We start from the raw sequence: 13,257 nt of genomic DNA on the forward strand, positions 1-13,257 counted from the left end.
AACAATTTTTTTGTGACAGTGAACACATTTCAATTTTTTTGGGGCAGTGTTCAAAGTAAGATTACTGTTCCAAGTGGGGTATCATATGAAAGGGACCTGTACACTCTAAAACGGATTTTTATTTATCTTTATACACTATAATTTTTGTTTAATCGTGCAAATGTCGAAAAAAATACCCGAGTACCTACGGAACTCTCCGTGACAGACAGACAACAAAGTGATCCTATAAGGACTCCATTTTTCCTTTTGAGGTACCTACTGAACCCTAAAAATCTGCTTCTTACTAATCTCAATCACTAGAGCAATCTAAGCGTAAAGAGCAGTTGCTGGCAGATGCCTGTGAAGGTAATGCGATTTGCATACAAGTCGCTGTGAACGGAACTGCCGGAAATAGATGGCACCATGCAAGCCACCACAGAGTATGTTGAATTTCCTGTATTTGGGTTGAGAAATTGCGTAAAGTGAATTAATAATTAATTAATTCTTAAGCTCATCAGAAAAAAATTGTGTCGAGGCCTACAAATTTTCATAAAATGAATTTACTTGAAAGCATCGAGTAATAAAATATGCAAGCAGGTCGCTGCGCACCAAAATAGGTATAAAAATGATGGAGTGGAGTGATTTTAATAATTAAATCTTTATTAATAATGCAAGCAATTATTTCAACGGAAGTATAAGGCATCAGCGCCAGAGATACGTGCTAGGCTAGGAGCGAGTGGCCGAAAATCGGTGCGGAGGACATTATTGTTATTAGTTACTGAATGTTGTAGGATACAAATTGAGGAGCTGCGAACAAAATAGTGCAATTGCACGAAATATAGGAGGAGCAAACAACTGAATGAAAGCTGTTGAAACTCTCTTGTACTTGTACCGTTTTAATGGAAATCACGAAGTTTGGACATAATTTTAGCACAGTTATAGGCCGTTTTGTTTGGAAAAGAGTTCAAAGCATGTAATGAGTTAAAAAAAACCGGATCAAAAAGAAAAATTATTTGGAACAAAACAGTAAAACGAGTCAATCAAGTATTAATGGGTTTTGGTCCCGGTACACTTCAATTGCGTGGAAATGAAACAGTGATACGCGAACGCGACCCGTGGGTGAGCTCACTCTCACTCACCTCTTCTGGTTATCGCGTACCGTACGCTCTAGCCATATATTGATAAATCACCCGCTGCACAGGTACAAGGTCAGAGGCCTTTTAACAAGACGCTAAATGTAGACCGATATCGCCCACGTGATGTGACACCAACTGAAGCTTACATGAATATAGTACCAGGAGAGCATAGGTGCACAGATTATTTACTACTACAGGATGCCCGCGACTTCGTCCGCGTGGATTTAGTTTTTAAAAATTCCGTGGGAACTCTTAGTTTTTCCGGGATAAAAAGTATTATATAGTAGTAAGTATATAATTTCGTCAAAATGGGTTGAACGGTTGAGCCGTGAAAAGCTAGCAGACAGACAGACACACTTTTGCATTTATAATATTAGTTTGGATATTACAGCATAAGAGTATAATTGTAGGCTATGTTCAGGCCCTTTTATAGCCATACAACGCTTTTATGTCCAAGAGAGAGAGAAAAAACTTTTTAGTCTGCTTACACTTGGCATAAAGAAAGAACTTTTACTTTTTTATCGCTTACAAGCTAGCTCTTGGACTGCGATCTCTTCTTGTTGTACTCGTAAGTGGTGCTGCAGCTTAAGATGGAAGCGGGCTAACTTGGAAGAGGTATAGAAGTTTTATTAAACTTGTCGGTTTCTGCACGGTATCTTATCGGTATGCTAAATCATTTGGCGGCACGGCTTTGCTGGTAAGGTGGTAACTAGCCATGGCCGAAGCTTCCCACGTTACGAACATGCGAAGTGAAAAGCTAATTACACCATTTTGTTCGCCAATTCCTCAGTTGCAATAATCTGTTCGAAGCTTTGACATCTGCGATGTATTTATACAGGTCGTCGCGGACGGAGCCGCCGGAGCTGACCGGCATGATGCGCGCCGCCACGGACGATATCATCGACTCGCTGGTGTGCCCGCCGCCGCCCAGCGACCCGCCCGTCATCTCCGATGACATGATATCCGGCCTCATCGTGCCGGCGCCAGCATGGAGTAAGTCTTAGCCAATAATAATCATACAGGTCGTCGCGGACGGAGCCGCCGGAACTGACTGATTATTGATGATAGATATCGTGGCACTAGAAATACATACTATAAGAAAATTTCAACCCTCTGTTCGTATGGGAATGACTTGTGGACCGACAGACAGACACTGACCTCATGATGATAAGAAGGAGCTTCATACACAAGGTACTGACACGAATTCTACCACGATATTATGCCCTATTTGTTATAACACGTATTGTTTGCACCAAATTATGTTATGAATTTTTTTTTTAATTTTGGTATCAAGTGTGGACTGCATTTTTTAAATAAATCAACTATTTAGTTTCAAAAGGGATCAGCACTTACTTGTTTGAACTTGGATCACGCTGTCCGGTATGCTGAACTTTTCTTCTCAAATTTATCCTCTCGTTCACAGTCACCACAGCTAGTTATTATATTGAGGCACAAACATTCAACACAAAGTCTTAAAGCGATCTCATGAAACACTTTTAAGATACATTACAATATTTTATAAACTTAATAGTGATCGGCTAACGGCAGCAGCCATCATCGGCGTAGCGTAGACAGATATCTGTTTTACAATGTATGTCATAATCTATGGTCATAAGTTAATTATTCATGACAGTTCTGCGTTTTTAAATGGCGCTAGTTTTAGAGCAAGATACCACTGCCGTCAGACCTTCCTTATTTTCTGAGAAACAAAATGTACGGGATAGAGTAGCGTTAGTGAGAGTAACATACGCATATATATCATAACTTAAACTTTGGGCCAATTTATAGGCATCAGCTACTGGAAGTATCTATTAAAATAAAATACTCACTTTTCTTAAAGTCTGACTGCTGATTTTCATATATGTTTCACAGAATATTGTTTGATAATAATTAATATTTAACACTGCCAGACACTTCCTGTCGGTGGTAATTTCCGCCAGAAGCTTTAAAACTCGCACATAATTGCATAATTTATCGTACCTATAGTCGTAATTTTTTTATGATATTCAGGAAATATAGATAAAAATCAGCACTCAGACATTAAGAAAAGTGAGTAAATGTTTTACGTGCCTTTAGCAACTGATAGCTTTAAATTGGCCTGAGGTACAAGTTAACAAATACATTAAAAGCACACACTAGCACTACTGTATCCCACACATTTTGTTTCTCAGAAAATAAGAAACGTCTGGCGGCACTGGGATCTTGGGGCACTTCTACACATAGTCTATATTAGTGCTGTTGTCGGGTAAGAGGAAAGTGGAAAATGCACTATTTGTTATTTGGTGGAATGCACCAATAGGGTCTTGGACTGTTATATACTATATATATCAACCAGTATAATATCTACCTACTCGTTATCAAGATTAATTACTCCGCTGAGATGGTAGGGATGTAGGTATATAGCTAACTATGTATTATATCGACTTAATACATGATACTATATCGAAATAAATAATGAAGAGACTACATGGACCAATTAATTATTGCATGATGATTGATTCATCAAAATGATATTCAATAAGGATTTCTTTATTTATATTATTACAAGATCATGCCCGTGACTTTGTCCGCGTGGTTTAAAGTCTTTCAAGATCCCGTGGTAACTCTTTGATTTTCCGGGATAAAAAGTAGCCTTGGTCCGTCTGCAGGATACAAGCTATCTATGTAGTAAGTAGATAATATCCGCAACTTTGTCCTTGAATTTAGATTTTTAGAAAACCTCCCCGGGATGCAAGTTATCTCTGTATCAAATTTCCTCAAAATTGGTTAAACAGATTGGCCGTGGAAAACTAGGAGACAGACAGATACACTTTCGTTTGTATAATATTTAGTCTTTAAGAGCTTCTTTAATACTAATGGTCATAGTCTCTGTTTTTAACATTTCCGTATGACCAAGCAACATCGTAGACCCGTACTCCGTAGTACCAACTAATACGCACGACCGTAGCACGTAGAGGTTGTTGGCCTCAGATATTAGACAAATCACAAAATATGTGAATTTTTGTTGTTTAGTTTTTTAGTTTTTTTATCTGATATATTTTATTTTTTATATGGGCTTTTACAGGTCACCTCTAGGTGACCTGTAAAAGCCCATATAAAAAACCCAGACCCAGCCCAGCTTATAACCCAGACCCAGCGTTACAAATTTAATTAAAATCAATCTACATAGTTAAACCTAAAACTATAACTGCAATTTGAGAGAATCACTAACAAATTCACACACTTTCATTGCCGAAATGCTCAAAGGTTTGTTTAAAATATTTATAGGAATAATATTTATAGGACTACTTGTAGTTCACGTTGATGTTGTAATAATACATTTGAGTTTCATACAAATATCTTGGGCATATTATTCATTTTTTTCACTTACTTGTAGCTTTATTGGCGCAACCTTCAAGTTTTTTTAAACAATTAAAAAACGATAGCTATGTATCTTAGAACTTTATGTAGTTACCTCTCAATATTAACCTGAGGCAGTTGAGTGCTTGAGAATCTTTTGAAGATCATAAATGTTCATTTATATTCGTATATATTTCTTATTCATATTTGAACAATAGATCTTTCAGATCTTAAAGAACGCTGAGGATGAGATGTAACAGATTTTTAAGATTCTTATTCTTTAGTTACTAAAGTTTAGTAGGTATCTGCATATGTGGCAACCACACAACTCTTATTAGTTAGCCGGTGTGCGCCTCACCAGATTGTAGACATTTGGGGTTATATTCCCCTAGCTTTGTATAGTCTCGTGTCTGATTGTTTTCTTATACCTTTTACACACTTAGCCTCTCTGGCATTTTTACGCTATGGAACCAGTTTAGATGTTTTATTAGGATAAATTTCAAAATTTTGTTCTCACTTTCTTTATTAATAAATGTTATAGTAAACATAAAATTAAGTGGTTTTTTATTCTGCAAGTTTACTTTGAGATTTTAAATAGAGTGAGTACCTACTGTAGGCTTGTAAAATATTACATACTTGAATTTGAATGCTGTTAGTATGAAAGCAAGTTGTGATAGATTCGTTCACTGAACCGCAATCTATCTATCAGAACATGTTGGCCTGTAGAAACTTGAAAATCCAGCTGTACTTCAAATGCGCACGTTGTGTAGTACACTTGCTTTTATATTTCGACCGTGCACCTGAATAGAAGCACTTAATCCTATGAACTAACGAGGCGTCCTGTTGTTAGAATTCAATTAAATTATAACGACCATGGTTGTGTACATTATACATATACAAACATAGTGTGCTGATGAGAAATTGGAGCCTAAACACGTCATAGCAGATGTGAAACTACGCTAAGTTGTTGTCCATATCACACACCAAAAACAAAAAACTGAAAAAATATAAGTATTTTGAAATCTACAAAACATATCAAAATACTAAAAAAAGATTTAGAAGGAATTTGTTATATTTTGAATATTTAAAGCAACTGTAAATCAATTTGTTTCATAGTCCAGTGGGCCTTAATCTTTATCTTTTATCTGTACCTATAGTCCTATATATAAAAGGAAAAGCTGACTGACTGACTGACTGATCTATCAATGCACAGGTTAAACTATTGGACGGATCGGGCTGAAATTTGGCATGGAGATAGCTATTATGATGTAGACATCAGCTAAAAAGGATTTTTGAAAATTCAACCCATAAGCGGGTTTAATAGGGGTTTGAATTTTGTGTAGTCCACGCGGACGAAGTCGCGAGCATAAGCCAGTCTTTAATATTCATATTCGCATTATCTGTAGGTGATCCGTATTAAAACTAAGAACGCTTGCATATAACCAGGCGTTCAGAAATAATCTTGTATAGTATTGTGTCCACTGTAACAATTTCTTCAGGCGTTAACAATGCAGTATGAAAAAGTTTTTCTCATTTTTATTTTGCTGTAGCTGCTTAACAAGCGACTTCAATTTTCAGGGTTCCATACCCGAAGGGTGCCAACGGGACCCTCTATTGCTAAGCCTCTGCTGTCCGTTCATGCGTCTGTCTGCCAGCGTGCTGTATCTCCTGAACCATAATAGTTCGAGAGTTGAAATTTTCACAGAATAATATGTATTTCTATTGCTGATACAAAAACAAATAATAAATAATTCAACATAGCCGCCATGAAAATTGATAAAAGCTGTTATTTCTTGTACGATAGTACAGAACCCTTCTGGTGTGAGTCCGATTCGTTCTTGACCGAATTTTCCCCTAAGTAATACTTGGCATCGGTTCCGGATATACCGAAATTATATTGGCTTTCAATATTGTGGCCGTCAGCCAGTATTGTAATAAACAGATTCATGGTAACGGAATACAATCAACATGATATCAATTTGCGATTCTAGGCATATTATTACTATTCTATGATATAATATAGTCCGCGACAGGTTGAGATAGCAATCTGTGTATGAGGCGAGGGGACACCCCGCACACCCGCACTTCACCGTGTGCGGCGTTCCTTCCCCGATTGCCATCTCGACCTGTTGCGTACTATAGGTACACCGTACACTGATAGTAACCTTCATAAATCTTCTAATAGTTTTGTTTCGCTATTATGTTCTCACGCGCCATTTTAACTTTGTGTGTCAATTGTTATGTCAAAAGTACGATTTTAGTAATTTGATGAAAATCTGATGAATAATTTTGATGCTGTAGAACGGAACTCCTCAAGGGTAACAGCAATTTCAAAATAAAACCTCCAATATTTTTTTAATCCCCTTGGGTCACAATAATCGCGGACTGTGTTGTGTGTGTATTTAAAAAAGGCCATTAAGAGCACTTGCATCGTTTTGTGGCAAAAGTTAATTACGATTTGGGTCCTTTGTCTCCCAAATCTGTAGGTATTATTGTGGCTGTATGGTCATTATTTAGAACAAGCGGACCGAAATTGCTACGCTCTTGACTCGCCTGCTGTGATTTATCCCAGAACAAGTGCCTGCAACTCAAGTGGCAATTATAATACCGTATTGGTTTGGCATGTGAGAGAGAGTACCCCTTGCGGGTACTTTTACCGCGTTGTTACCGCGTGGTACACAATCGAAATATCAATATCATATCATGTCAACGGACTCTGACTGAAACGTCTGACTAGAGTACTTGGGTTAATAGCTTTTTTTACTCTCTGTAATGTTTTGTTGTTGGTAGGAACAACTTCGACAAGGAAGCTAACAGAAGAATACAGCTGGGCTGGGCAGCATTTAGTAGATTGCGTCAAGTCTTCAATTCGTCGATACCCCAAAGCCTAAAGACGAAAGTCTTTAATGAGTGTGTCCTACCTGTGATGACGTATGGCGCTGAGACGTGGACACTGACAGTTGGCCTTGTCCACAAGTTCAAAGTCGCTCAGCGGGCTATGAAGCGGGCTATGTTGGGTATCTCTCTGAGGGAGAAAATCCGTAACGAGGAAATCCGTAGAAGAACCAGAGTGACCAACACAGTCCAACGAATTAGCCAGCTGAAGTGGCAGTGGGCAGGCCACTTCTGCCGCAGAACCGATGGCCGATGGGGCAGACGTGTTCTGGAGTGGAGAGAGATTCGATCCCGGGCACGTACCTTTAACTTTTCGGAGTTATGTGCGTTTTAAGTCATTAAATATCACTTGCTTTAACGGTGAAGGAGATTGATTGGATATTTTTATTTTTATTAATTTATTAGAAATTCAATCCATGTGACGTCACAGTCGGAATTAATGTGGTGGCCACGGTATCATGAGTGTTTTGGATATTTTTGTAAACGGATATAAAAATGAAATCTTTAAAATTCATTATAATATAATAAATAAACTTAAATAATTTTATGAACTGAAATTAACATTTTTCTATTGCTTATAGCTGAATACTTATCTTGTTTATTTTTTCTCGCTTGGTGTAAAACAGCGTATTGCATCGCTATCGGTTTGACATGCTAGGCGCTTTTTCCCGATATCCAATGAAAGGGTTAGTAGAGAATCAGGGAACAATTATGATGACATGTCGTCCGCAAAAACCTTTATTACGCGATATGATTGTTCTCGCGTTCTCGTGAAATGCATTTTTATTATAAATTTTCAATTCGAACGTGTTAATATGATGCATAAAGTATATTTGTGAATGTGAGTTTTAGCGAGAAAAGCTGAGACTGTGAAAACAGTATAGTATCATGCAATTTTCATCATCATCATCATCTACCGATAGACGTCCACTGCTGGACATAGGTCTCTTGTAGGGACTTTCACAAGCCACGGTCTTGCGCCGCCTGAATCCAGTGACTAGTAATAAATAATTATATTATTATATCAGTGATCAGGACATACACAGTAATGATCATTTTGATGAGAAAAGCAACAACTTTTGGTTTTGCATGATGAAACCAAAAGAAAAGACAGATAGCTACATTCTAACGCGCTTGCAATACGTCAATGCTTAGAATAAAAAAATAGGTTACTGCAAATTCAAAACTTTAAAGCAAAACTACTCATCGCGGCCTTTAAATAAAGGTCGCGACCCTTACCGCGGGCTATTTGCCCGTGCCAGCCAGCCTGGTGTTGACTTACCTCGACCAAAAAACTCATTGTGGCACTTCTTATCACAAAGCTGGTACGGTATGAAGTTGTAATTTCCCCGCTGCTGTGGAAATCTGTCTCGTTGTCAAAATACTCGACTAAATTATTTTGTGTTTCAACTCTTGTCTTTGCCGTCCTTGATTGCTCAGACGGGGAGTGAAGTAATAACAAACCGCTTAACTTTCTGCTTTGTGTGATTTTATTACACTTTAACATTACTTTAATTTATTATTCTAGATGTACTCACTTACTGATTATCTAAGTAAGTATATACCTACTTACTTAGTTAGAAAAGTACTGACTTATTCTCTGACTGTTATCTACTCAAACTCTTAAATCTAGAAAGCTGAAATTTTATACACATGTTCATTGTTCACTTTGTAATGTAGACAAGGAATATAAGATGGATTTTTAGAAATCCCCACGGGAACGAAGCTGCTGGCGGTTTCTAGTTCTATAGTATAGTAGTAGGTACCTATTATTTAGTAGGTTATTAAATCTAGGCTATCAATTTATAAAAAAGATTCCGACGAATTGAGAACCTCCTCCTTTTTTGAAGTCGGCTAAAAATAAAGTTAGTCGAGCTATAAATCAAAAATTAATAAAGCTAATGGCGATTAATCACCATTGGAGTATGGATATTTGTCGCTACTTTTTTACACACACTGATTGTATTGGATGATTTTGTTTCAATATTGTGGTGGAATATTTTGTAATGACTTCATTGTTGTGGTTACCCAGGCAATTATAAGCTTTTGTTTTGTACGGAATAATCAAAAGGATGACAAATCGTTTTATTTAAGTCCAATCCGTTTGTTGAATGTTATTGTGGTTACTTTATAAATTGTTGTAAGTATAGATATCCTACTTATGTATAGATATGCTACTGACCATAAGGTCTAAAGGTTATAAGGCCAACAGACTGAAACGTTTAAGTGCGAAAACCAGCCCAGAGCGAAGAAAGGCCTAAAAGTAGCGTATCGTGAAAAAGTTTTTATAATTAATAAGAATTAAAAAAACGATTATAACGACTTTATCGTAAAAACTTGAAATAGGAATAAGTATAGCTTATCAGGTAGCACGTTTTCCTACTTTCAGTCCAATTTGAAACAGATCCAAATCAGAAAACTGGCGTGAAACGTAATTTAGTTCGCATCGCTGACCTAAGTAGAGTCGCCTTTTATGTTTCGGTATACGAGTCACTGCTGTATGTTCTAGTAAGTATTTACGTAGGTGTGCATACAAGTCTGCAAGGCTATGAACTACGTACATTTCCGAGAAGTAAATGTTTTATAGGCCCCTATAATTACACAATACGCATTTACAGTTTTACATACTAGCCCTACATTCGCTGCAATGTGATTTTTAGTTTTTTTGTAATGCAAGAATGTAAAGAAGATAAACACACAAACATTATTTTTATAGTTGTGCTAGGGAATTTAGGTCATATTTTACGATTTATTTTTTATTTAGACGAAAATACCCCATTTTTTAATAAATGTTGGCCCATATTTGAGTTAGGTATGTTTCTCCAAACGTCGCGGATTTTTTCAATAAAAAACTGTGCATTATTGCCAACTTTTTTTTACTTCTAGGTTTTGGACGTCTTAATAGGTAAAGAATAAACAAGGTCTAAAATAAAATATACAGAAGTCGTCCAGTTACAGTGTTGATTATAAGGAGGTATTGATAATGTAAGGAAGCAACCTATACTTCTTGATTTAGAAATTTGTATTGCTTACACATACACAGCAAAACAATGTATCTACTAGTTATATTTACAGGGTTAATGTCATTTGTACACAGGTAAAGAGCTCTACAGCCCAGAAACAGACGCTCACGGAGACGCATCGAGCACGGGCCCGCCCAAAGTGAGCTCTCGGACCAACTCCTTTGAGATCGAGAACCTCCTCAAGGTGCTTATTAAGGAACTTCACTTAAACGCTTCTTTGCTCGCTCGTGCACCCTTCACCCGCTTGACTCGATGTTTCAACAACCTTCGGTTACGTATCCTCTTCACAAATTAAGAGCGTATGCTTCGATACGAAACTCTTCTTGGAACGAACAGCATCAATAGAAACTAGCTATTTTATAATTATTAATTAAGTATAATTTAGAAAATGATAGGCTTCGGCTCTATGAAAAACAATACATGCATTTTTTTCATTACAAATGACTTTAGATTTCTACAAAAAAGAGTTCATATTTTAAAAATCCTTTGAGAACTCTTTGATTTTCCGGGATAAAAAGTATCCTATATCCATCTTGGATGCAAACTATCTTTGTACCCGTCAACATGGGTTGATTAATCGAATGTGTAAATACTTGCCACACCAAAAATAAGCCAATAGCAATATATGCACAATGTATTGATCTATAGTCCGCGAAAGGACGTCCCGCACACCTATACGTCACCCGCAAGGACTGTGCGGGTGTGCGGGGCGTTCCCTCTCCAATTGCCATTTCGACCTGTCGCGTACTATGCGTTGCAATCCGAGTAGAACAAAAACCTCATCTCAGTTGCGTATCGAAGGCGCTTGAAATACCGTCCACATGCAACCTTCCATCGCCTTCATCATTTTGTTATCATAAATATCATACGCTACGTAGCAAATAATAGCTTTCAATATGTGGGCGTAAATAGAAGTGTGGGCGTGTGCGGCAGAGTGCAGAGCAGGTGACGGGGTGGTGCCGCTCGCCGGCTGAAACGCGGCGCGGCAGCCCCACGGGAAGCCTCACCAGCGCTGCCGTCACTCCCTCGAGACACCTCTCCGATGCTGACAAACTCAGAAAAGTGCTCATGGAACTCGTCGACACAGAACGCGCTTATGTCAAAGTGAGTCACCAATCATTTATTCAAAGTTGGTAGGTACTATTGTAAACTTTTTTAAAACAAACTCAAACCATTTTGGTTTACACCATTGGAAAAAATTTGTACCTCCTTTTTTAACCATATAAGCATGCACTTAACTGCACATCAAATAGCAGGTGAAGATGCAGTATAAGATGGCGTGCGCCTACCTAGAAGATGCCTATCCACTCTTCTTTGGAAGATTCCAATATTGTAGCTAGCGGGGAAAACGGAAACCGGAAGGGTATCCATATTCTAGCAGTGCGTATTAGAAACGAGGAAGCGAATATGTTCAGATGAGTACTTATAGAAGTGCTATTTCTAACGAAATTATTATGAGTTATAACACTGGAAATCAAGTTAAGAACAAAAACGCTCACAATTTTTAGGGTTCCGTACCTCAAAAGGAAAAACGGAACCCTTATAGGATCACTTTGTTGTCTGTCTGTCTGTCTGTCCGTCTGTCTGTCAAGAAACCTACAGGGTACTTCCCGTTGACCTAGAATCATGAAATTTGGCAGGTAGGTACATCTTATAGCTGACATTTGGGGAAAAATCTGAAAACCGTGAATTTAGGGTTAGATAACACAAAAAAAAAAATTGTGGTCATGAACTAATAATTAGTATTTTCAACTTTTGAAGTGAGATAACTATATCAAGTGGGGTATCATGTGAAAGGTCTTCACCTGTAAATTCTAAAACAGATTTTTATTTATTTTTATGCATCATAGTTTTTGAATTATCGTGCAAAATGTCGAAAAAATACGACTTTAGTACGGAACCCTCATTGCGCGAGCCTGACTCGCACTTGGCCGGGTTTTTTTGTTTGAAACGAGATATGTCTTAGTAGACTTACTATCTATAGGTGGTCGTTATTTCATACTAACTGATGCCAGCGACTAAATCCACGTGAATTAGTTTTTGCAAAAATTCCGTCGAAACTTTTTATTTTCCGGGAGAAATACCTACCTACTATCCGTCCGTCCGTAAATGTGTTCGTCTCCAGTATGTAAGCTAACTCTGTAATAAAAAGTTAAGAACAGAAAAGTTTTGTTTTCGGATAAACTTTTACAAAAAGCTTTCAAGTATTCAAGTTAATCTACCTACCACTGATTCGGTACGCTCTTCCAACCAAAAAGGACCAACAAGAAACTCAGAGATATGGCGATATTTCGATACTTGATAGCAAAAAGATAAGTAGCAACAGTACGAGGCAGAAAGTAATGCACATCGGCCTTTAGAATGACATTTCGACTTAGTAGAGCGTTGTCTCTGTCACTCATACCTATATGACGTTTTATCGGTCTCAATGACAGGGACAACGCTCTACAAATCTGCTATTCCTTCCAAATGTCGATGTACATTACTTTTGGCCGCGTACTGTACATGTTTTAAACTTGATCATAGTACAGGGAAAATACTACCTGTTACAGAACGATACAGGCCTTCGAGGCGTTTGTTTCTAACGCTCAGGAAGCTTCTTAGCCGGCACGCTTGAAAAGTGCTCACGGCACTCGATGTTAAGGATGCTTTGCTTAGCGGCGTATGATAAGTAGACAAGATAATAAGGTATCCAAGTTGAGGGCCTCAAGTGTACTAGGGTACTAGGGAACTAAGATAATAAAACCTTGCCTTAATTTTTAACCGACTGTTCCGTTACAGCCTATTTTCTTGATAGGATCTGTGTACTAATATTATAAATGCAAAAGTGTGTTTGTTTGTTTGTCCTTCCTTCATGCCCTAACTAAGCAACCTAGTCGACTTGA

General features: G+C 37.7%; 1 protein-coding gene across 26 annotated transcripts in view; it reads left to right on the plus strand.

Moving 5' to 3' along the window:
* sif (still life) overlaps positions 1–13,257 on the plus strand; it is a 157,293-nt gene that overhangs the window by 125,900 nt on the left and 18,136 nt on the right. For 16 of the 26 annotated variants that reach the window (XM_069498882.1, XM_069498884.1, XM_069498881.1 and 13 more), the window contains 3 exons: positions 1,954–2,108; positions 10,447–10,556; positions 11,285–11,476. In XM_069498882.1, the coding sequence (XP_069354983.1) occupies positions 1,954–2,108; positions 10,447–10,556; positions 11,285–11,476 (457 nt within the window). The remainder of the gene's footprint in view (positions 1–1,953; positions 2,109–10,446; positions 10,557–11,284; positions 11,477–13,257) is intronic. The other 10 variants (XM_069498889.1, XM_069498890.1, XM_034968898.2 and 7 more) reach the window with 1 other exon arrangement.

The sequence above is a fragment of the Maniola hyperantus genome, chromosome 5, assembly GCF_902806685.2.
Source record: "Maniola hyperantus chromosome 5, iAphHyp1.2, whole genome shotgun sequence".
Lineage (NCBI taxonomy): Eukaryota > Metazoa > Arthropoda > Insecta > Lepidoptera > Nymphalidae > Maniola > Maniola hyperantus.